At 36.7% G+C, this 26137-nt stretch overlaps 1 protein-coding gene across 2 annotated transcripts in view; it reads right to left on the bottom strand.

Annotated features, from left to right (window-relative positions):
• Nucleotides 1-24913, bottom strand: part of LOC121382843 (huntingtin-like) — a 78649-nt gene extending 53736 nt beyond the window's left edge. For both annotated transcript variants that reach the window (XM_041512471.1, XM_041512472.1), the window contains exons 1-17: nucleotides 24847-24913; nucleotides 16867-16979; nucleotides 15720-15803; nucleotides 15023-15143; nucleotides 13027-13166; nucleotides 12283-12563; nucleotides 11538-11719; nucleotides 10928-11120; nucleotides 9377-10069; nucleotides 8347-8511; nucleotides 7458-7654; nucleotides 5069-5167; nucleotides 4265-4365; nucleotides 2665-2926; nucleotides 1623-1783; nucleotides 819-961; nucleotides 288-423 (exon numbers count right to left, since the gene is read on the bottom strand). In XM_041512471.1, the coding sequence (XP_041368405.1) occupies nucleotides 288-423; nucleotides 819-961; nucleotides 1623-1783; nucleotides 2665-2926; nucleotides 4265-4365; nucleotides 5069-5167; nucleotides 7458-7654; nucleotides 8347-8511; nucleotides 9377-10069; nucleotides 10928-11120; nucleotides 11538-11719; nucleotides 12283-12563; nucleotides 13027-13166; nucleotides 15023-15143; nucleotides 15720-15803; nucleotides 16867-16952 (3044 nt within the window). In that variant the 5' untranslated portion in view covers nucleotides 16953-16979; nucleotides 24847-24913. The remainder of the gene's footprint in view (nucleotides 1-287; nucleotides 424-818; nucleotides 962-1622; nucleotides 1784-2664; nucleotides 2927-4264; nucleotides 4366-5068; nucleotides 5168-7457; nucleotides 7655-8346; nucleotides 8512-9376; nucleotides 10070-10927; nucleotides 11121-11537; nucleotides 11720-12282; nucleotides 12564-13026; nucleotides 13167-15022; nucleotides 15144-15719; nucleotides 15804-16866; nucleotides 16980-24846) is intronic.
• Nucleotides 24914-26137: the final 1224 nt, after the last annotated feature.

Genomic DNA, 26137 nt, shown 5'->3' with positions numbered 1-26137 from the left:
GCCACTTGCTACAGCTGTAAACTCGGGTTAGCCCCTTTAACAGTCTGAAAATGACCGTGCCACTTGCAACAGCTGTAAACTTGGGTTAGCCCCTTTAACAGTCTGAAACTGACCGTGCCACTTGCTACAGCTGTAAACTCGGGTTAGCCCCTTTAACAGTCTGAAACTGACTGTGCCACTTGCTACAGCTGTAAACTCGGGTTAGCCCCTTTAACAGTCTGAAACTGACTGTGCCACTTGCTACAGCTGTAAACTCGGGTTAGCTCCTTTAACAGTCTGAAACTGACCGTGCCACGTGGTGAAGCAGCTGATCTATTAATGGCGCCAGCTGTCGGTCGGTCACACAGGTCCACCTCCCATCTTCGGTAGACCCACCCGTGTTAGAAATGTCCTCTGCTGGATGCAAGCATTGGTACGCAGAGCCTGCATAGAAAGAAAAACAATTATTTTAACTAAGATCCTATTTCTCTATTCCTACCATTACAGCATACATGCCTATATCATTATCTGTGATTCTAATCACTCTATTCATGACGGTAATGTTTTATTCATACATCACTGCTTAATCCACAATTCTACTGCTTTATTCATGACTCCATTGTTTTATCCATACATAACTGCTTAATCCACAAGTTACTGTTTTATCTATACATTACTACTTAATGAAACATTTTTTACGACTTTATTCATGTTTCCATTCCATGCTTTCTACTGTTTTGAACACAATTCTACTGCCATGTGCACAATTCTACTGTTTTGTGCACAATTCTACTCTTTTAGGCACAATTCAAGTGCATTATCTAAAGACCACTGCAAACCTGCAATAAGATTTCCGGCCAGCTGAAGGACATCTTGATGTGTGGACAAGTCTAATACAGTGGGCGAAGAAACGAGGAGGGCGAGAATGACGGGTACAGGTCCCCCTCCAGATCCAGTTGTGAGGTCCTCAAGACTGAACGTGCTGATAACAGAAGACACAAACAAAATACACAGGGGAAGTACTATTAATCAGCTGACAATTGCATCCATATGGAAGGAAGGAAGGAAGGAAATGTTTTATTTAACGACGCACTCAACACATTTCATTTACGGTTATATGGCATCAGACATATGGTTAAGGACCACACCGATATTGAGAGAGGAAACCCATTGTCGCCACTTCATAGGCTACTCTTTTCGATTAGCAGCAAGGGATCTTTTATATGCACCATCCTATGGACAGGATAGCACATACAACAGCCTTTGATAGCCCAATGGGTCCACTTGACGGGGATCAATCCCAAACCGACCACGCATCAAGTGAGCGCTTATATTTATTATTATCAATTAATGAAAAATGAAAAAAAAAAAAAAAAAAAAATATATATATATATGTATTTTTAAAAATAAATTAAAATTTTAATTTAAATGATTTAAAAAAACGTTCACACACATTGTGATACACATCCATAGGTTCAACTATAAACTAAGTTTCACTGATGTACGGCTTACACTTTGTTAGAATAGGAGCTTAATGAAAAACATTAATATTGATCTAAACACAAAAGTTGACACTGTCAGCTTTAACACTTATACCTTGCCTTTTTAAGTAAAAACACAAGATGTATAAGACTGTTATTTACCTAGAGGTGCTCTGCGATCTACTGGGTGGTCGCTTCATGTTCAGTCGACTGCTGCTCTCTTTGGGAAGGAGTGGAGTAGCAGGACCACAGCCCCACGACGACGCGTACTTCGTCACCAGGTAATCCTCAGCCAGCAAACACAGAGCATGACAACAGCCACTCTGGTAAATATTAAACATAATGTTAAACTTAAAAACCCTAGTGAAATGAATGACTTGCAACTATTAACAAAATGTTTTTCAAAATCTCAATTACTTGACACTTACTACCGTCAAGTGTTATAATTTTACTATTAGTTTAGCTTGCTAAGAGACGTAAATTAAAAAATGTTTAGATTTTCAAACATAAAAGTTCGACCTCAGCTAACCAAGCTTATTTTTCTTTTAAATACCATAAAGTGTTTCGATTTTGAAATATGTAACTCTTACATTAACTGAGGTAAATTCAAAATATACTGTGAAGTATAATCACTTTTGAAACACAACTACTACATTAGTTAGCCGAGAGAGGCAAGTTCAAAATATACTGTGAAGTGTTTCAGTTTTAAAACAGAACTGATGCATTAGTTAGCTGAGGTAAATTCAAATTAATTTGAAATGTTTCAGTTTTGAAATTTACACTACTACATTAGCAATTAAGAAAATGTTTACAGCAAAAAACATGTTTGGGAAAAGAAATTCAAATGTACTCCAAAACAAAAAAGGGGCCGTGGAGAATTAAAAACTCCAAAGCTCTGCCAACTGCTGTGGGCAATTGCAGGGGTTGCATTAGATAATTGAGTGAGATAAATTCAAAAAGTACCATAAACTGTTTTGATTTTGAACTGAAATTAAATTCAAGTCAATTTAAAATATTTTGGTTTTAAAATATACAACTACTATTACACCAGGTTGCCAAGAGAGATAAATTCAATATGTACCATGACGTGTTTCGATTCTGAACTGAAATTAAATTCAAGTCAATTTAAAATATTTCGGTTTTGAAATATACAACAACTACTACTACTATATGAGGTAGGCAAGAGAGAGGAATCAATATGTACCGTGAAGTGTTTCGATTTTGAAATGTAGAGCTGATGCATGAGTTTGTGAACAATCCGCGAGAGACTGCTCTCGATGTGTGGGTGCATGGTGACGATGGGACTGAGGATGTATGGCTTCACCAGGCCCTGTACCAATGGGGGCGGGTCCTCGGCCCACTCGTGTAGCACCGGGTGCAGGAACCGGTTGGTGGTGTCCTCTGCATATGCCATCACTGGGTCGTGATGCGGATAGTCCACGGAGAAAAACAGATGCGGTATCAGTCTGCAAAGTAATCAAGTTAGTTATAAAATATACTGATGGAAGGGGCTGAGAGAAATCATGAAATTGTAGATCAAATATCAATTCATTAAATTTGTCATCTTGGCTGTATGTCTTTGTATTTGAAAAATGTTGGGAGAGGCCTTAATGTAGGCTCATGCTTGTTGGCCGATCCCAAAACAGCATGGTTAATAAATATTGTTTAAACCAAATTGTAGACCAAAGTTATATCACCACTAATGTAAGCAATGTCTGTATTTCATACAAAGTTGTAAAGTGGGATTGAATGTCAATCAGTCTTCAGCAGTTTAGACGAGTGATCACTCCCACTCCCTTTCACACTCACCTGAAACGTTTTTGGAGAGTGACAAATTGATCGCCTTACAGTAAAGGTTTTAATACATTTTATTTTAAACTTCATGTGATTGCTCGCCTTACACCATTTCAGGAGAGTGATTTTCAGCTCGCCTTGATTTTACTCATGGTGAACACTGTCAATGGTGTCGAATTGGCTGCCAGTAACACAGTAAACTTCTGACACTGTTGATTGAGGGTTTTACTATTTACTATTTCTTTCCATCAGAATATAATATTTTTGTTTTATATATTCTGGATTAAAAGATATTTTTATGTCTAATGAATTTGAGAAATTCCTCAATATATTATGATCTTATGACACCAAATGAAACTTGTTACTTCAGCAATGCCTCTGACTGTTTCCATTAAATCAACATCTTTTCACTTTAGCAGGTCTAGCTCTAAAAGTCACCAAATTCGCCAATTATGAATTTTAAAAACAACCAGTGAATTTTATTTTAATTTGGTGAAAGCATTCATGCAATAAATGGTATTTTGTTAGAAAATAACTGGATTTTGGCAATTTCTTAAAGTTTTACAGATAATTTAGCCAAATTTTCTCCATACCTAAAGTTAGGAATTGTGTTGCTGTTTCTAAGAATGCACAAGTCTGTGGTAAACGTATAATTAATGATTATAGGATTATAACATATGGATTAAATCAACATATAGATATACATATAGATATACAATGACCTCAGCAATGTTTGTAAGTCTGTGTTAAATCAATGATTATAGGATTATAACATATAGATATACAATAATGACCTCAGCAATGTTTGTAAGTCTGTGTTAAATCAATGATTATAGGATTATAACATATAGATATACAATAATGACCTCAGCAATGTTTGTAAGTCTGTGTTAAATCAATGATTATAGGATTATAACATATAGATATACAATAATGACCTCAGCAATGTTTGTAAGTCTGTGTTAAATCAATGACTATAAGTTTACGACATTCAAATAAAAGACATTTACCGTAGCAATGTCCTAGCCACAGCGTGTCGTACCCGGCCGTCTTCGTCTCCTAACAGAGGTAGAATCACCTCCTTCAGGTAGTGGTCTTGTAAAGACAGCTTCTGTTGATGAAAATAAAACACACAACTCAGTGAGAGATCTGTAAACATATTACAAAGTGGAATAACAGTGCTTTGAAGTTGAATGTTTTCAATGTACAAAGTAAATTCATGTTACAAAGTAGACTGCTAGCGCTTTCAATTTGAATGTTTTCAATGTACAAAATAAACTCATGTCACAAAGTAGACTGTTAGTGCTTTGAATTTGAATGTTTTCAATGTACAAAATAAACTCATGTCACAAAGTAGACTGTTAGTGCTTTGAATTTGAATGTTTTCAATGTACAAAATAAACTCATGTCACAAAGTAGACTGTCAGTTATTTGAAATTAAAAGGTTTCACTATACAAAGTAAACGCATGTGGAATAGGAATGCCCTGACGTTTTGTCTGATGGTCAATAATGTATTTTGTTCTAACTTACAAGCAGTATTATTTTTGTTGGGTAAAACATGTGATAAATTTTTCTTTCTTTGTAGTCATGTCGATTAAACTACAACTAAAGTTATTTTGACAATAAAAAACCAAAAACTGTCTATATTTTTGCATAAAACAATTTACACAGTGATATTTTAATCAGAATTAAAAATATACCATAAGAAATGCTACATGTTAAAATATTATGAAATATGTATTATGAGTATTAAAATAACTATACAAAGATCCATACAAACATAATAAAGCATAATTTGAAACTGAAAACTCACCCCAAGGAAATGATGACCCCGGCTGAAGTTGGAACATGTGGACTCGAGGTAATTCACAACCTTAAAATTGATCCCACCAAGCAGGTCCATAAGTTCAACCTAAACCAAACAGGTAATTTATAGTTTTTACAATTGTCTGTTACTTAAGAAATTAACCCAAAAAACCCCCAAAACAACAACAAAAACCCCCACACAAATAAGCTCTTTGACTCAAAGGGGCAACATAACAGTTCTGTCCATAATCCAACCGCTTTTAAAGGAGTTTGAGTTTTACCAACTATTAACATGCATACTTATTTACACGGCTTTACTGTCTATCAGCATTAAGCATCTGCACATTTATTAAACAAACTACTTGGTGCATAAAACTAGAACGTCAATTGATATATTCAATACTGCTGTTTTCTGTGGTATGATGAACAGGAGAAATGTAACAAAGCACTGGACCAGACGATATGAGAAAAACTATACAGGTTTATCAAAACTGAAACAGAAAACTTTAACAAGCTGGACATTTCATAATGAAGGGGAAAAAAAATGATGTCTGGCATACTGTTCTCCGAGTAGCTATTATATGGTATTTGTGGCACCTTGTCTGGAGGGGTGGAGGGAATATGAAGGTTTACCTTAACTAGCCAGTAAGGATTAGACTTTATTTCGAGGAGGTCGAGGATGTCAAGAGCCAGTTTGCCGTGACAGCTCTGAATGGTTTACCTTAACTAGCCAATAAGGATTAGACTTTATTTCGAGGAGGTCGAGGATGTCAAGAGCCAGTTTGCCGTGACAGCTCTGAATGGTTTACCTTAACTAGCCAGTAAGGATTAGACTTTATTTCGAGGAGGTCGAGGATGTCAAGAGCCAGTTTGCCGTGACAGCTCTGAATGGTTTACCTTAACTAGCCAGTAAGGATTAGACTTTATTTCGAGGAGGTCGAGGATGTCAAGAGCCAGTTTGCCGTGACAGCTCTGAATGGTTTACCTTAACTAGCCAGTAAGGATTAGACTTTATTTCGAGGAGGTCGAGGATGTCAAGAGCCAGTTTGCCGTGACAGCTCTGAATGGTTTACCTTAACTAGCCAGTAAGGATTAGACTTTATTTCGAGGAGGTCGAGGATGTCAAGAGCCAGTTTGCCGTGACAGCTCTGAATGGTTTACCTTAACTAGCCAGTAAGGATTAGACTTTATTTCGAGGAGGTCGAGGATGTCAAGAGCCAGTTTGCCGTGACAGCTCTGAATGGTTTACCTTAACTAGCCAGTAAGGATTAGACTTTATTTCGAGGAGGTCGAGGATGTCAAGAGCCAGTTTGCCGTGACAGCTCTGAATGGTTTACCTTAACTAGCCAGTAAAGATTAGACTTTATTTCGAGGTCGAGGAGGATGTCAAGAGCCAGTTTGCCGTGACAGCTCTCAATGGTTTACCTTAACTAGCCAGTAAGGATTAGACTTTATTTCGAAGAGGTCGAGGATGTCAAGAGCCAGTTTGCCGTGACAGCTCTGAATGGTTTACCTTAACTAGTCAGTAAGGATTAGACTTTATTTCGAGGAGGTCGAGGATGTCAAGAGCCAGTTTGCCGTGACAGCTCTGAATGGTTTACCTTAACTAGCCAGTAAGGATTAGACTTTATTTCGAGGAGGTCGAGGATGTCAAGAGCCAGTTTGCCGTGACAGCTCTCAATGGTTTACCTTAACTAGCCAGTAAGGATTAGACTTTATTTTGAGGAGGTCGAGGATGTCAAGAGCCAGTTTGCCGTGACAGCTCTCAATGGTTTACCTTAACTAGCCAGTAAGGATTAGACTTTATTTCGAGGAGGTCGAGGAGGATGTCAAGAGCCAGTTTGCCGTGACAGCTCTCAATGGTTTACCTTAACTTGCCAGTAAGGATTAGACTTTATTTCGAGGAGGTTGAGGATGTCAAGAGCCAGTTTGCCGTGACAGCTCTGAATGGTTTACCTTAACTAGCCAGTAAGGATTAGACTTTATTTCGAGGAGGTTGAGGATGTCAAGAGCCAGTTTGCCGTGACAGCTCTGAATGGTTTACCTTAACTAGCCAGTAAGGATTAGACTTTATTTCGAGGAGGTCGAGGATGTCAAGAGCCAGTTTGCCGTGACAGCTCTGAATGGTTTACCTTAACTAGCCAGTAAGGATTAGACTTTATTTCGAGGAGGTCGAGGATGTCAAGAGCCAGTTTGCCGTGACAGCTCTGAATGGTTTACCTTAACTAGCCAGTAAGGATTAGACTTTATTTCGAGGAGGTCGAGGATGTCAAGAGCCAGTTTGCCGTGACAGCTCTGAATGGTTTACCTTAACTAGCCAGTAAGGATTAGACTTTATTTCGAGGAGGTCGAGGATGTCAAGAGCCAATTTGCCGTGACAGCTCTGAATGGTTTACCTTAACTAGCCAGTAAGGATTAGACTTTATTTCGAGGAGGTCGAGAAGGATGTCAAGAGCCAGTTTGCCGTGACAGCTCTGAATGAGGTCGGAAAGACACAGCTGGAGAGCCGACAGAGCCTGTCGAGTGGCCAGGGACGAATCGTCCTCCAGGATGTTGATGAGGATCTCTATCAAATGTTCCAGTGTCATCTTTCCTGAAATACATTCATAAAACCAGCATTCAGTCTTCTTGTGGTTAACAGAGAAGACTGGATTAAACCTAATCAAATCAAATCCCAAAGACGACAATAGTAACATGTGTGGCTAAAACTCCTACCTGCAGCGTATCAATTGACATAAACACCACGGATATAAATACTACCACCCCTAATCCTGAAAGCTAATCAGAAAAAATTGGTGGTGAAGCTGCTCATTTCAGAGATAACGGGTAGCATCTATAACTAACCTAGTTCTGCATAAAAATTGATTTTTTTTTTTTTACAGGTATCCCAAACATGTTTCAAGCACAAGGCTACTTGACACAGTGGTACTAAATGAAATAAAATTGCATAAATGTTTTGTCCAGATGAAGCTATTTATTTTTACAACCAACACACTCACATTTATCACAAATCACAGGACTTGTGGTGCTGCCTTCTCTATCAAAAGTTCAGTGCATCTCGAACTTTAACCCAGCCGGAAGCTATTTGGTTAAGGGAAGTTATCACTCTGACTCTCTGGAGACCAGTCCAAAAAGAGTAATTTTTAACTCCCCTTAGCATGCGAATGAAGTTTTTTAAAAACACTGCAGAAGGATTAAATATCAATGCTCCATATGGAAATATCTTAAATGGCTCCCTGCAATTAATCCCTCCCCTCTATTTTTCTCACTGCAAGGTTTGCTTACCTATGTCAGATGGTGAATGCAGCTTCAGCCATTTGTTGAAGTCGGCCCTTCCTTCAATCAGCACTTTATGTACAAGAGATCCAATAATGGCCGCCGTGTTGCCTTTCAGCTGTGGATCAGGATGACTGGCATACAGCAACACATCGCGTATGTCTTGAACTCCACCTAACACAAGAGAGAGAAGACATAGAGAATACTACAAGCGGCATTCAGAGATTATTTATTAGTTAAAAGAATTTAATGAGTGAAAGCGAGTTGGATATGTTTTTAAATGGGTTGTAAGATAAATGGCACAAATGTACTATTCTGTTTCTTTACATATACTCAAAAACCAGATTTAAAATAAATTTAAATGTTTTTTTCAAGTAAAACTTACATACTGCACTTGCACGGCAGTTAACTTATGCATCACACATTAATCAATTTTAGATCAACTTAGATTAACAGAACAATCAATTTCGGTTGTCCTTACTTTATTTGGTGGATCATCAATATGGAGCAAACCAGTCAAAAGTTACAAAAGTCATCTCCAACATATGTTGCGAACAATATTGATCTACAATGGGCTGTTTCTTACACTCCCATATTCAGTACTATACCTCAAGCCAGAAATAAAGCTGTGATACTGGCAGTGGTTTAAAAGCCATCAAACTTGAGAGTGATAGGTTCTAGATCTACACCTCATTACCAGATCCCACACAGCAAGTTGTAACAACTAAATGGAGTGGTGCATCTTCTCTCTCACCAACTAATAATTATCCAATGTCCTGGACAGATTGCCTAGATAGCTGGTGGGCATCCAAGACAATATGCTTAAACCGTAACTGAATATAACTTATAAGCATGGATATCAAATTAAAACCAAATGAAATAAATGCTGTATATCTGGTCCAAATTTTAACTTTAAATTCTTTTATATTTTTATGTAGAGAGAGAGAAAAAATTTAATTTATAAGCCATTCCCAACAATTTGGCTTAAATTTTCATCTGACAATTTAAAACTAATTTCTATACATTATCGTGTTCTTACCTACATTCTCTTCCGGGAATAACTTATAGAAGAAGATCTGTGGACAGAGAGTGAAGCTTGATGCTATACAGCCGAGGGCCAGAGACTTGAGGCTCACCCGGGTTATCTTGTCCGGTATCAATGCGCCATGCTCACCCTGCAGCAAAAACCTCCGACACAACAGTCGCACACAGTAAACAAGGGGCATTTCATCCCCTAAAATAGAGCCTACATCACTTCCTCTCTGCTCACAGAGTCCAGGGGGAAGAGGACTTGGAAGAGGACTGTCCTGCATCTCAGATGGATCAAAGACGCTGGGATTTCCATTCAAATCCTGATCCAGTTCTCTTTTCAGTGACGGTTTTTGTTTCGGGCTTATGCTCCTAATACTTAACAATGTTTCCACACTGCTGCTATGGGACAAAGCAGACCTCTCTGACTTTTCTTCAATGAATTCACCAATTTCTACATTAGAATAATTATTTTCTGACGTAACAACCAGTGAAGAGGCCACAGCTGTTTCATTTTTATCTTCTGGTGCTGCGTCGAGTGAAATGTTTGGTTCTGTGGCCGGAGCGGTCTGTGTAGGTAGCTCTGAAGGTAGTAGCTCTGTGGTCTCGGCGGAGGTATTGGTAGACTGACTGACGAGATCCGAGCTGTCAGCATCGTCCTCTAGTTCAGCATCATCAGAAACGGCAGGCATGGCAAGAGAATCTGCAACATAACAAAACTCTCATCACACCCATTTGATAGGAAGAAAGAGACAAGACAAGATATTCATTCAGTTATTGAGGCCACATGATATGAAGAAATATACACCTTTAAAATCTTAATGATTTGAAGTGTATGCTATTATTTCTCAAAGATCATTGAAAACCAGTGGTGGGGATCATTTTCCATTTTAGATTTTGACAAAATCCAGTCATGCAGTAATCTTAATATAACTCATGGAAAAAAATCTCCAGTACATACCTAAACCATAATAAATGTAAATTGAAATATCAAATCAATATATCAAGTAATTTAGTTAGGTGTAACACGAAATAATGTTAATCTAACATTACAAAGATGCATTCATACTTGGACCACTATAATACCAGGAAAAAGACATTTACATCTAATATTATTTATATCATTCTGAAGTTGATTTTGGTCTTATCTTTTCCCCAATTTATGAAAAAACTTACGTCACTACAAATATACTAATCAAAATATTTATTGCCTTATTAAACATTGGTGGAACACATACACATACACATAGAAAGTAACCCCCTCAATGAACTCCTAATTCACACACCAAATACCAATACACTTAACTGCAATTTAACAGAAACAAAACTATTTGAAAAAACACACCAACATAAGACAAAGGTGAAGACTGACCTACTTGTAGGTCAACAGGTGTTAAAAATTCACCTCCAGTGTAAAGGGAATATGTTCCTCGTATATTTGCATGACTACAGTCCTGAGTTATCGAAACTCAGTTAAGCAAATTCTTCTTCTTCTTATGGTAGGATATTCCGAACAATACTGATATTCAATATACCTACAAAGACATTATTAAAAACTTACTTTCAGAACTCATCCCTGTAATTTCTTCGAGATCCACTTGAAAAATAAGTGATTTTTTAATGCTTGCTTTGGTCATCAGAACTTCCATAAGCTGTGGAGGTGGTGCACGTAGAAGCTGCTGTAGAGATTCCAGCGATGCTGTGGCAACATTGTGGTCTGGGTGTCTCGTGAAGTACAACAGAAGCTGGAACAACTGTTTAATGAATGAACATTGGCGTTTTAATAGTGGCACTGATGATATAGACAAGCTGCATATGAAGTAAAAGGAAAGAATATTGAAAACAACATATCCCTGTTTAAAGAATGAACTTTGCATTTTTAAAAGTGGCATTGACGATACAGCCACACTCAGGGCTCACCCTAGAAATATATTTGGTTTAGCCAATTTTCAAATGTGTAGCAGGTTTTATTTTAATTATTAAAATGTGGTTAATTTAAAGAATATTTTATTAGCCAAAGACTAAATGTTGTAACCACTTTGTATAAAAATTTGCAATTCGCTAATCTGGCAATGTACAGGGTGAGCCCTGCTGAAGCTGCATATGAAGAAAAAGACACCCCTAAAAAAACACACAAAAAAACACCCTCACAACAAAGATGTATACTGAACCTTTTGAATGTGGTCACTGCTGACTCCTTCATGTGAATCTCTCTGCATCTGTCCGAAGCTGCCCTTCAGCCCCTGATCTGTGTTAGCCGTACTGCTGAGCTGCGGGATCACATGACGCAGACAGAGAATCACGCCCAGCAGGGCATACGTGTCGTGAGGTATGTCCACAGGAATCACTACCTCTACAAGACAAGGAGAGTTTGTTAAACAGGACACCCAGCAGGAATCACTACCTCTACAAGACAAGGAGACTTTGTTAAACAGGACACACAGCAGGAATCATTACCTCTAGGAGACAAGGAGAGTTTGTTAAACAGGATATGCAGCAGGAATCATTACCTCTACAAGACAAGAAGAGTTTGTTAAACAGGACACCCAGCAGGAATCACTACCTCTACAAGACAAGGAGAGTTTGATAAACAGGATACGCAGCAGGAATCACTACCTCTACAAGACAAGGAGAGTTTGTTAAACAGGATACCCAGCAGGAATTACTAACTCTATAGAATTATTCAAAATGCAGGGCAGGGCTGCAACGACTGCACAAACAATTGTTTCATTCGGTTGCAGGCCACTTTGTGCAGCCATGCATTTCATTTCAATATATTTCCGTGCTTATATCAAATTAAGGTTCAAGCGCACTCTCCTGGGCACACACCTCAGTTATCTGGGCTGTCTGTCCAGGACATGTCATGCAAGGCTTATGTGCATCTAAATATTTGATATACCCTGCCTTTGTACATACCTAGTAGACTGCTGACAAGGTAAGATATAAAGGAAAGAGGACTGCGGGAATGTTGACAGACGAGAACGAGGCTGCTGGCAGCTGTACGTCGACACATAGCTGAATTCGAGTGCAGGTTCGGCATGAAAGCTTTGAGAAGTGCCTTAACTTCAATGTCATTAGCGAACACCATCAGTGAGGGACAGATTTTCTGCATCGCAGTCGCTAAGGTGTCTTGGATCGCTTCTTCATCACGGCGGCAGATTCGTACCAAGCAAGGCAACAGATTTACAATATAGGGTCTGAAAATTAATTTAAATAAAGTCATTAAAATCTTACAGTCAATCAACCAGAAAAATTTACAATAGAGTCTGAAAATTTTAATTTGAGTGAAACTAAATAAAAGCTAAGAAAGCAAATAGATTTATAATATGGAATCTGAAAATGTTAAATTAATTCAAGGTAATAAATCTTAGAACCAGACAAGGCAACAGATTTACAATATTGGTTTGGAAAAGTGTACTATGTAACTAAAATGTTAAAGCCAAATAAAACAACTGTCACTGACAGCTGCATCCCAAGATATTTATCTTTATGAATGTTAAAAAATCTAAATAAATGTTCTAAAAATGTATAATATATGTAATAATTTTATTTTAACTTTAATTGGTGGGTTGGGGGGATGTCATCTCTGTTGAAATTACTTTTAACATAACCTGTGCATTTAACCAAATGCTGTGATAGCTGTGAAGACGAAACACTGACCTGCATTTCTGTGGTCTGATGAGGTGACACATATCAGCAAAGCGCCATAGAGAGGCACGTAGAGAGCGTGACACTCCATTCTTCTTGATTTCCTTGTACAACTCTACCTGCAAACGGCCTAGGTTTGTTTCCAATAAGATCTACAAGTAAAACATTAACTGACTGAAGAGATCGATATATAGTAGATTCTGCATAGTTGATTACTGTAGACTTCATGCTGTCATTACATTATTCAAGTACCCTGATTATTAAACTACATGTAGATGGTAAAGCGGCGTTTTCATTATGTGAATTGTCGCACCAACTTGTCACATGCGATTTGTCATAGCGACTCGAACTGTATGTGTGGGAAGACATTATGTCATAAGATTCCATGATGTCAAAGAAAGCTCTTCAGTTTAAACAAACAAATTTTAATCTGGAAATGTAAGTGCGTACAAATTTTCTCTGAAATAAAGAAAACATAAATGTAAACAATTTACTGATAGTATTATGTAAGAAAACAATTATTGACCACATCTAGAAAATAATAGGTTTTATGGACCCATGAAATTAGAACATTTTGACATGTCTATAAGCAAACCAAAAAACCCAGAGGTGACAAAACTGAACGGTTGAACTGTAATGTGATTTGATTGGCTGAGAGCTTACTACTTGGTGTGAGAAATAGAACATGTTCTAATCAGTATGATTCCAACATGACTTATCGTATAAGACTAAAAGTCTGTCCGATTTAGGTGTTCTCACTGTACGATTCCATCACATGAGACGAGTCGGTACGATCAATCACATAATGAGAACGCCCCTTTATGAAACTTTTTAATTTAGACAAATATTAAGACCAGTAATCTGTAAATGGGCTGAGATGGCCTGATCGACATCAAGAATAAATCACTGATAGTTCCAAAGATGCAACATGTTTACTGAAATCAGGGTTCGTACAGAAAGTGTGAAATCAAATTCAAGAACATTCAAGAACTAAATAGAACTTTTTCAAGAACATTCCACTATCCAATCTTTATATTTGCGATCAACAAGCCACTCATACCGAAACTTGCAACTTCCATGTTGGCGAGGAATGATCGAAAATGTTGCAAAAAACTTCCAACATGTGCGAATTAAAAATCCAAATGGCGTCACGTAAAAAATAAAAGCAAACACAGCCCTAATTGCTCATTCACTCTTGAACGAACCAATAGAAAATGTTGTAGCATTAGCCTATATCAGGTGGCGCTATCTACTGAATCAAACTACCACTAATTCATCAATTCCCAGATCTCCGCTAGTTTGTTTGACACAATTCGCCAATTTTTTTCATACAAACATTAGTAATGATTGTTTGACAAAATGCCAATAAATATTATCCCATCATACAAATTGTTAGTTACGTGCATGAAAATTCGTGAAAATCAGATTCAAGAACATTCAAGAACATCCAGTCAAATTCAAGAACATTCGAGGGTACTCAAACGAAAAAATCAAATGCAAGAACATTCGAGGGTACTCGAACGAAAAAATCAAATGCAAGAACATTCGAGACTTTCGGCACCCTGTGCGAACCCTGACTGAAATACTAAACAATTGATTCATAAAGTTAAGTATTTCTTGCTAATGACATATTTTGGAATCCTTTGTATTCAGATAAAGACCTAAAGATTCAAATTTGAAAACTAGTAATATTAACAAAGAACACAAACAAAATGCATCTACAATGATATACTCGACACAAACCAAACGATATTTAAACAATAGCAAACTTGAATAAATTAATAAAATATCTGAAATACCTGAGCTATTTCGGATGGGGGTGAAGGTAATAAAACAGCATTAATTTGGAGACCTAACATATATTTTCTTGGATTAATGAAAAATTTAGCCAGTTAGGTCAGGTCAGGTCATAGGGCTTAACGTGCACATTCAGAGCAAGCTGCTATAGCGCACGCCTGTCATGGGTGCAGGTGTCCAGGACAGGATTAGTTTATTTTATGTTTCTTACTTTTATTGTTCTATTGAGGCACTCATCCGCGACCAGTCTAACATCAGTCTCACTGTCATCACATAAAGTAAGAAAGGCCTCCATGGCAATTCCCAGAAACTTCGGAAAGTCCGGAATAGATCTACAAACACAAAATATGTTATTAAGAAATAAGTAAAACTGAAGGTATCAAAGTACGAATGTATAAAGGTCTGTACAATATTGTTTTGTAATCCATCCACCCAAATCATGTCCATTAAATTTGGTCTTTTTTAAATCACATCCAAACCCAAGACTAAAATAGTATTAAGTTAGAATAAACCAAACTGTTCTAAAGAATGACACATTGTAATAATAATTGGAAGAAGTTTGTTTTGTTTAACGACACCACTAGAGCATATTGATTTATTAATCATTTGCTATTGAATGTTAAACATTTGGTAATTTTAACGTATAGTCTTAGAGAGAAAACCCGCCACATTTTTCCATTAGTAGCATGGGATCTTTTATATGTCCCATCCCACAGACAGAATATCACATACCACAGCCTTTGATATATCAGTTGTGGTGCACTGGCTGGAATGAGAAATAGCCCAATAGGCCCACCGACGGGGATTGATCCCACACTGACCAAGCGAGTGTTTATCACTGGGTTATGCCTCGCCCCTTCGCCACAATGATAACTGGACTACTTTCTACAACACAGTAGAAGACTAACCTCATGTTTGGTGCACAGATGGAGTCTGCTATGATGTTACAGTTCACCATTTTGTCCTTCTTGCTGGGAGGTGTTTCTTTCTTTCTGAAGAACATAGAAGTAAAAACATTAATATCGAAAAAAAAATCAAACCATTATTAAGGGAAACAATTCATGGCATTCATTCTAAATTCAAATAATTTGCAGTTCAGTTGCTAAAATAAAAATCTCTGCATAAAATACCATGCTTGGCGATGTATGCAAAAATTAAAACTGTTTTTTTTAAATTATTATTATTATTAATCTCAATTAAAATGAAATTCATTCATCACCTGATGTACAAAATGTGTATACATATGATGCAATAAAACATCATTTGGACTCTCAATAATAGACATTCTGCATCTCACGGTGTGCATAAAAGATCGGAAACTTTCTAATCACTCAATCCATTATCAAAGACCAAATATTTGAAACAAAAATTGTTTTCATCAACGAGTTCGGCCGTTTCGGGAAATGAACAAAATTCAAACAACTGGAATGTTCCAAACACTAAAGATCTGCAGATTAGAGGGGGATCAGTCTTAGCATTACATCGGCATCATGTAATTTTACTAAATGGTGCCAAAGACTGAACAGTATTATGTTATTAAGTCTAAAGATTTCTACAACTCTATTAAGTAGTTTTGGAACCCTTATATTTCAAGTTGGGATTCCCAGAAAAGAAAAAGAGGGAAGTCCTAGGGACCCCCATATTAGAAAACACAAAACACACTGAATCATAATCATCCTGCAGATATATAACTATATAGCTATGCCATCTGATCCAGTGGTGGATTCAGAAAATCTATTTGTGGGGAGGCGGATCGTAAAACAATAAAAATATATAATAAAATTATAACTGTCACAAAATTTAGGGGGCTCGGGTCCTGCACCCACCCAATCCGCCTCTGTGATCAGGAATCCCATTCAGTATTGTGTAACAATTTGCTATGCAAGTTTTAGAGTTTGCTACACGACTCTAAAACTTTAAATAGCAATTGCTAATCAATTTTCAAACTGTCACTAATAAAAATTCTGAAAATAAAATGTTCCATACTAACATGATCCCATTAAATGATATGATTACCATGGATACCGTATAAACAATAAAAGACATAATCCTTACTTTGTAGCTTCTTCTGTGACGACCCCTCCAGGCTGGAACACCTTCAGTCCCTCAAACGCCTTAATCAGCTTCTCTATAGTCGCCATGATTAGATCAGCTGATTATTTTCTGTCCTAAAAATTAAACCATGGATTTAGTCTTGGTTAGTAGTGTACGTGAGCCCTACTTTAAACATGTCACATGATCCAAAGTTTTCTGTCAAGGAATTCAGATTATATTTCAAATACACTCATGTTCAAGTTTTCAAAGTGAATCTATTATCAAATTAATCTCTCTCTTTTTTTTTAGATATCTTAAGAAAATATTTTTGGAATGGGCAAGATAAATCAAAGAAGTTTAGTTCATATTTTGATATATTCTTACCATGAATACAAAGTGAATTCTGTTTTAGTAAAGTTTGAATTAACACCAAAACAATATAAATCTGAAGTCATTTGATACGATTTTCATGTTACCACAGGGCTCTAACACAAATGCTATATTAAAGGCTGTGGTATGCGTTCTCTCATTTGTGGGATGGTGCATATAAAAGATCCCTGGCTACAGATGGACAGGCGTGCACTACAACAGCTTGTTCTGAACGTGCACGTAAAGCCCTATGACCTGACCTGATGGAAAAATGTAGTGGGTTTCCTCTGAGAGTCAGAATTACCAAATATTTGACATTCAATGGCTGATAAATAAATCAATGTTCTGGTGGTATTGTTAAACATAACAAACTTTTGTGCTCAAAATAGTGAACATCAGTCCATTTTTTTAAACCTAGCGGGTCAACTAGAAATTCACTTGCTAAAACCATGAAAATATTGCAAGTCATTTTTCAAGAGAGAAATGTGTGTATAATTATCTCAGTTGATATTTATCTTGTGATTCTGTTATATTGTAATTCTATGATGTTCTAAAATACATCTTGGAGGTCTCAATTTTTCACAAGCTATCTGGCCTGGAAATATTTATTTTTTTAGTGATGCCTGTCAAATTACCTATGTCAGTCAGTTTGAGCCTGTCAAAAAAAAAAATATTACTATTGTCCTTTATTAATCATGTACTATTATATTATACCCGTAGAACTATTCATGATGTAGTGAAACCCATCTATAGCCATTCCCACAGAGAACACCATATTCATAATGTGGAAGTTACTACAAGTTATTTATTTTTGAGCCGATTGTTTTATAAATTGCACACAAAAATTTTTATTTTTAAAATTTTATTTCCAAAATACTTTTACTTTTCTTCTTACATTAAATCAAACTCAAATTAATTACTAAAAACATTTTTGTAGGGATGGGACAGACTATAAACATTACACCCATGGGTCAAATTGAGCCATATGTACAAACAAATAATTTTAAAAAAAAGAATTAAAAAAAGTCTTATTTGGATGGGTATTCAGCTTACACTATTACAGGGGTTTGGATTGATGTAAAAGTTTGTCTTGCATTCTGCTCACTAGTAAAATTAGAAAAAGTATTAAAATTGGAAAATAACTACAATCAATTGTGGATAAAATAATACAATTTATAAACACATGAACTGGGGGTGGGGCATTTTGTTTGTTATAAAAAAGTTGATGTTTCGTCAGACTCTGACATGCTGCAATTTCATTTGGAAAAGAAATACATTTGATATCTTTCCACGAAGCCAAGTTGAAAAACTCATTTGGTTAAATACATGTATACGTTTAAAAAATTACAACAGAAAAAATGATTTTCATGACTGCCTGGTCACCATGATAAGGCCAACACCCTTTTTAAATATAGTTCATTATATAATTATGTCCGACATAGGTCATATGTGCCAAATACGACCCATATGTATTCTTTGTTATCGGTTTGTGAGAGAAATTACAAATGCGAAGTACAATAGAGCATACATTATATCAATATGTTTATGTGCTTGAATCCTAAAAATAATATGACTTTTGTAGTTGTGAGAACCCGGTCTAATATGGACTTTTTTTTTGATACTGCATACAACGAACCATTTGGCAACAGACAAGAATCGTATCTGTATATATAAATAGGAATTGCAGTAACATTAATGTTTGTATGGTTTGCTATTTTATGTGCACCATAATTATAATAATAAACATGTTTTGGTGAATTTTCTTGAAAAACAAATATCTATTTTGAAGGGTTTTTTAACCGAAGCAAAGTTTCCAACATGTAATTTGTATCTGTAGATACAATTTTAATTCATAATACTGTTGTATGTGGCATATACGACCAAATTGCAAGCATAATTACACTGATTCTTGGATGTATTTAATTGTATGTTAGGTGATCAAGTTCCGTCTTTCAGCTGTATTTGAAGATCTATAGGATTGCCCGACATGTAGGCATTACGGATTAACAATATTGCACATACAAATGCAATTGTAAGTTATCCAGGGCAAAGTCCAGTAATAGAAGACAGTGTAATCAGACGTACGGTTAAAAGGCGAATAAAATGAATGAGGCTAACATAAACGAGAGCAAGATCTATGAATTTTGATTAATGAATTTTGATTATCTTTACAGTTAACGAATGTTTGCAACAGAATGTTGAACGTGAACATGACACAACACACACACACACACCAAAACATTAGCACAACATAGCACACACAACAAAAGCTGAACATGACATAGCACACACAACAGGACCTGAACATGACCATAGCTCACACAACAGGACCTGAACATGACATAGCTCACACAAGAGGATATGAACATGACATAGCTCACACAACAGGACCTGAACATGATATACAGCATACACAACAGAACTTGGCACATCAATGACAACAAGACCTGAACATAACATAGCAAAAAGCTGAACATGAGAAAATAATCACCATAGAAAATGAACGTGACATAGCACTTGCGACAGTTTATTTGTTTGTTCTGTTTAACGACACCACTAGAGCATATTGATTAATTAATCATCGGCTATTGGATGTCAAACATTTGGTAATTATGACTCGTAGTCATCAGAGGAAACCCGCTACATTTTTCCTAATGCAGCAAGGTATCTTTTATATGCACTTCTCCACAGACAGGACAGCACATACCACAGCCCTTATCCAGTCACTGGTGACAGAACCTGAACATGACATAGCACTCACAACAGAACCTGAACATAATAGAGAACAGAACCTGAAGAAGAACATGACAGAACACACATACAACATACTATGATCATGACATAGCACATACAAGAGAATTTGAACATGACATATCACTCACAACAGACCCAGAAAATAATTTAGCACACACAACAGAAACTGGAGGATTGATCACTTAACACTCAATAAAACATGGAGAGAACACTGCACATAACATAGTCTGGAGATATCACTGAATACACATCATACATAACCTGGAAAGATCTCTGAACACCGTAGAACCTGAAGAGATCACTGAATATGATAGGACCTGGAGAGATCACTGAACACACAATAGAACCTGGAAAAATCACTGAACTGAACACACAACAGAACCTGGAGAGATCACTGAACAAACATATAACCTGGATAGATCACTGAACAAACATAACCTGGATAGATCATTGAACACACAATATAACCTGAAGAGATCACTGGACAGACAATAGAACCTGGAAAGATCACTGGACACACAACAGAACCTGGAAAGATCACTGAATACGCAATAGAATCTTGAGAGACCACTGGACACACAACAGAACCTGGAGATATCACTGTAACACACAATAGAACTTGGAGAGATCACCGGACACACAACGCTACCTGGAGAGATCACTGAACACACAATATAACCTGGAGACCACTGGACACATAACAGAACCCGGAGATATCACCAAATACACAACAAAATCAGGAGTGTGCACTGAACACACAACAGAACCCAGAGAGTACACCCAATACACAATATAACCTGGAAAAAATCACTGAACACGCAACAGAACCTGGAGAGATCAACGAACACACAATAGAACCTGGAGAGATCACTGGACAAAAAACAGAACCTGGAGAGATCACCGAACATACAACAGAACTTGGATAGATCACTGGACACACAACAGAACCTGGAGAGATCACTGGACACACAACAGAACCCGGAGAGTACACCCAATGCACAGCAGAAGCTGTAGGGGTTACTGTTCACTCAATATAACCTGGAGAGAATCCTGCATACTCAACAGGCGAACATAGTATAGTGTTCACTACTTCTGGATTTGATATTCAGTACACACCTTCATTGGAAATGTAAACCCTATATCCTTTGAATGAGCTTCACTTGAACCCGGTGTATCCCAAACCAATAAGCTGCTAAACATAGTTTCTTCATTGAGGATACTAGCTTCAGTTTGCTTAACTATTCTGGTTTGTCTGTTGCACTAGTTGATAAACCAGGTATTCTTGAAACTAGTGAAGTACACCCTGAGGCAGCAGAACCAGGAACTATCTGCAAAAGGACTCCCATGACTCAAAGAACACGGAAAGAACACTGCACACAACATGACATCAGCTTTTCTGATGACTCATCCGCAACAAATACTTGCATAGAAAAAGAGATTTTGTATGGACAAGTCATCTGATTCTGATGCACCATAATCAAACAACGAACATGGAGCACTACCCAGTGTTCTCGCTGCTCCATTTAAGCAGGGCGCCCCGCCCCGCTATTCCATTTTGCCGCCCTCCTTTCACATTCCCCGCCCTCCTTTATTTTTGAGCGCCCCTTTATTTTCCAGCACCTATCTCCGCTATTTCAAAATGCACACTTTTTTCCACACAAAAAACGATCAGTCTGCACATTGGACATCAAAGGAAACAAGCCGCGTTGTGTACGAAAAGCAACTGACGAAACATTTACGACATTTACCGTAACGTAATTTAACAGTATTTTTAACAGCCTCATTTTGTCCAATATCTGTATCCATTTGTATGTTTGATAGACACAATAAAAGTTATATTTTATGTGAGCAATGAAAACATTTTATTTTTTACAGATTCAGCAATCTCCGATTGAAAGAAAACCCTCACTTATTTGGTGCCAAATTTTCAATGTGATCAGAACAGTCATTCTGTCTTTTGTTTCCACTAACTATCATCTGATATTTTGTCCTCAGCTGCAGATATAATTGGTTGTAACTGATGATTTTTACTTTCTGTCATTCTGTTTATTCAGCAGTTCTTTATAAAATATTGTAAACTTTTCATTTTGGGGGGGATATGAACGCTTATAAAAACAATGGAAGTGGTAGTGTTTATCATTAAAAGCATTTATCTTGAGTGCCAAATAATGTATACACCGCCTTTACAAAAACGAAAGCTGGCGATAATATTTTATCACAGCGATCGATTTATTCGATGAAGATAGAAATAACAAAAAGGTATCTGACATTAGGAGATCATTTTTCAAACATCTTTATTGTTTTTCGTATATCTTGAAATCTTTATTAAAAATAATATTAAAACTTTGATCAGTCCAGCAAAACCGGAACTGTCCGTGAATGTCAGACCGATATCAACTTCGGTTCAATTAAAAGACGAGTCTGCTTGTATTTTGTATTTATAAACCTTTTTGCACTTTTTTGTAGGCAAAATAAGGAGTATGTCTTTTCACAAAGTCTACCAACACACAACAATATGGTAACCAAACTACTTCCCCACCCCCCACTTTTTTTTTTTTTTTTTTTGCTTTTCGTTTATTGGTTGGGTTTTTTAAGAGTGTGGTGCCGAGAGGCCGCCCTCCTTTAATTTTCAACCAGTGAGAACACTGCTATCACCACAGTGTTTCTGCCAGAAAGAAATTTTTGGGTATGGCTCTATGGAATTGAATGCAACCACAGACAACAAGGGTATAGGCAGGGTTTCTGCTAGAGGGTAAAATGGGTATGGTGTCATACCCAGATTTTCTGGCAGATATTTTTTTTTTTTTTAGAGTTGACTTTTTGACAAAACTATTTACTCTTTATCATTAATGTATGATTTTCTTAACCCTAACCCTAAACGTAACCCATTTTCTTTCTGGTTGCATTCAATCCCACAGTGCCATACCCAAACATTTCTTTCTGGCAGAAACACTGATGGGGGGGGATGTCCTCTCTCAGAAAGAAAATGGGTTATGTTTAGGGTTAGGATTAAGAAAATCATACAGTAATGATAAGAGTAATTAATTTTTTCAAAAAGTTAACTTTTAAAAAAATTCTGCAGAAATATTTGGGTACTAACTTTTTTCACGTAATATTTTTTTTCAATCTGATTAAAATTAGCTCTACTGGGTCTACCCTGGTAGATCTAACAGCATTGCGTGGATTCCCAAGTCCAGGTGACATTTCATCTATAAATAACAATTCAAATATTGACCAATTACACTTCACCGTTTATAGCGTTATTCGGGAGCATACAAATTCTAAAAAAAGATTGGGCGAGACTATTTATGTAATAGGCGAACTTGTTGGTCTATTTCAACATTATAAAAACAGGGGGGAAAGTGCAGTAATAAACTCTGGATTGTATACTAGTATAAACAGATTTTATGGCTATACCATCACAGGTTTTTTTTTCGTCTTGAAACAAATTTTATATAAAATGTTATATTGAAATTAGTTTCCGGCATACTTCGTAATTCACCCGAAGCATTTTGTATACCCTCGCATAATCCCGAATGTTTTCAAATTCTTTTTAAATAACTGGCATGATTTTGCAAGTAAGGTTTTGATTGGTCGAATGAAAGGTCAACTGGACATGAGCTCCAACGGACTGCTGTTAGATCCACATGTAATAGTGGAGCTAATTTTAATTAGATTGATTTTGTTTAAGCAGTGATTTTATTAATACGTACTTCTACTTGTATTCCTTTTTGAATGTTCTATGTTCTATTTACAAGCTTTCTCCTTTTTAAAAATAAATATGTGATTTGCAAAACTGAAATGTTTTAGAAGTGATGGTTCTTTCAGAATAAATATTCAAATTTACTTGATATATACTGTTGGTCATAAGTGACACATTTAATTCAATCATGAATAATTGTCATAAGTACAATTATTTAAGCAAATAATTAAAACACCTAATATGCTATAAATACTGCAAATATACAAAGAAATCATAAATATGTTCAGCTTTCATTGTCATTAAAAGAAATTCGACATCTTAACTACTGATCAAGAAAAACAGTTTTCCTTCATTATCTCTGCTTTTTAAAAATGAATTTTGATGCACTTACGTCCTTCTGGCTCTCACGCAATGAAATATTACTTAAATTATTTCAATTCAAAGTTAATAAATTACTATAATTAAAAATTTCAAATTCTATTATATTATTTACAAAATTCCAACTGGATAATGACAGTAAAAACTGAATGCAATCCTTTAATAAAATGATGTCATTATGAAAAATTAGACATCTTAATGGAAAAAATATTTTATATGTATAATTTGAACTATACAAGTTGTAATGTTTGTAATAATGAGAAATGTTTTTAATTTGTATGTGAATTGTGTATGACGTTTGAATGATACTGCAACAAACTTTTGTTGCTGATACTCTTCGGTAATCAAGTTGTGCCAATACATCGGACAGCATCGTACAATCATAAAGTTTTATTTTTTTAAAGACACAAATAGAGCACATTGATTGATTGATTGATTGATTGATTGATTAATGAACCATCAGCTATTGGATGCCAAATATTTGCTAATTCTGACAAAAAAAAGTCTATCTACTGCAGTAACAGGACAACACATATCATAATGATAATGTCATACAGTAAAAATTGTATTGTTTAGACTGATGTAATGCTATGTTGCAAATTGCTAACAGCTGATATTATTTTCTTTTAGTTTACAGGTTGATATTTTGTTACTATGCATCATTGCATGTGGTCCAAAACTGATTAAATGGACAATTATTTGCGACATTGAAACCTTTACACGATCGGTTATAAATACTACACTGTTTATAATCTATTTTGGCATTTAACTTATAAAGTATGCGTTTTAACTGTCACCTGCAACACTACTGGTGATGACATTTTGGTAATTCTAGACCAAGATAGAGGAGGACGCCATTAAAACACGGAAGTCACGTGTATGTTTACAGTCGCTGAATTAATAAATGAAATGGCTATTTGTTCGACAACGGCACATTGTCAGTGCCAACAGCATCAAAGACTGACATGAAAATCATGCACTAGGAGCGTACTTACTTTACAGCTCAGTCTGAACTGCTCAGTTGTTTATTTTCATTTCTTTTTTTTTCCGTCGATTTTGATCCAATTACGGTTCATGCACGCTTTTCTGGGCATAGGCCTACACCTCAGATATCTGGACTGTCTGTCCCAAGTTAGTGGATTAATGGTTAGTTCTTAGTGGTTATCGATAGACCAGGCCGGTTTGTTGTTTAGAGCGAAACCCATTCTAACTGGGAGAAGGTCAACTCGCCCCAAAACCAAAATTTATACGGGGGTTAGGCTAGATCGACCGTCACACGTTTTAATATGACCTATCCTTACCGGCCTCGGTGGTGTCGTGTTGAGTCATCGGGCATAAGGTTGGTAGGTACAGGGTTCGCAGCCCAATACCGGCTCACACTCTCTTCTTTCTCACTAACAACTAACACACTGTCATAGATGATGGACAGACAGCCCATGTAGTTGAGGCGTGTGCCCAGGACAGCGTGCTTGAACCTTAATTGGATATAATCACGAAAATAACTTGAAATGAAATGAATAAATATGGCCCACAAGTGGTCATAATAGTGGAGTTTTGCGCTAATATCAATAAAATGGCACATCAAAGTCTAGTCTGGTTTAAGGGTTTATCGTGCACATCCAGAGCAAGCTGTCGATTGTAGTGCACGCCTGTCATGGGCGCAGGTGTTGACCCATGCCGGCTCCTCCGTCCAGGACAGGAAGGATTTGGGGTGAGTGACTTGGGTGGATCCAGGATTTTGTGAAGGGGAGTCACAAAATTCTAAAAAAAAAGAAAAAAAAGGGCAGTTTACATTTGTCGAATATAAATTAGCCGAACTCCCAAAAGAAAGATCTGTAGGGAATTCGGCGACATGCTTTTGGGGAAAATTTTAAATGGCGCACAGAGACACACTTTCAAAGTGTTGTATATTAAGGATGATGAAATTTAAAAACAGAAGGAAAAAAAAAATCCTTAAAAAAGGTGTGGGTGGGGTCACGTGACCTTTGTGACCCCATCTGGATCCGCCGGTGGGTAGGAGGAGGGACAGCCCGCGCTGTCAAGTGCAAAAGAACACCAGCAACCCGACTAGGGTCGGTAACGGGTGGG

This window comes from Gigantopelta aegis, chromosome 10 (genome assembly GCF_016097555.1).
Source record: "Gigantopelta aegis isolate Gae_Host chromosome 10, Gae_host_genome, whole genome shotgun sequence".
In the NCBI taxonomy this organism is placed as follows: Eukaryota; Metazoa; Mollusca; class Gastropoda; order Neomphalida; family Peltospiridae; genus Gigantopelta; species Gigantopelta aegis.
The sequence above is the reverse complement of the archived record's forward strand: the minus strand, read 5'-3'. Positions and strand labels throughout refer to the sequence as shown.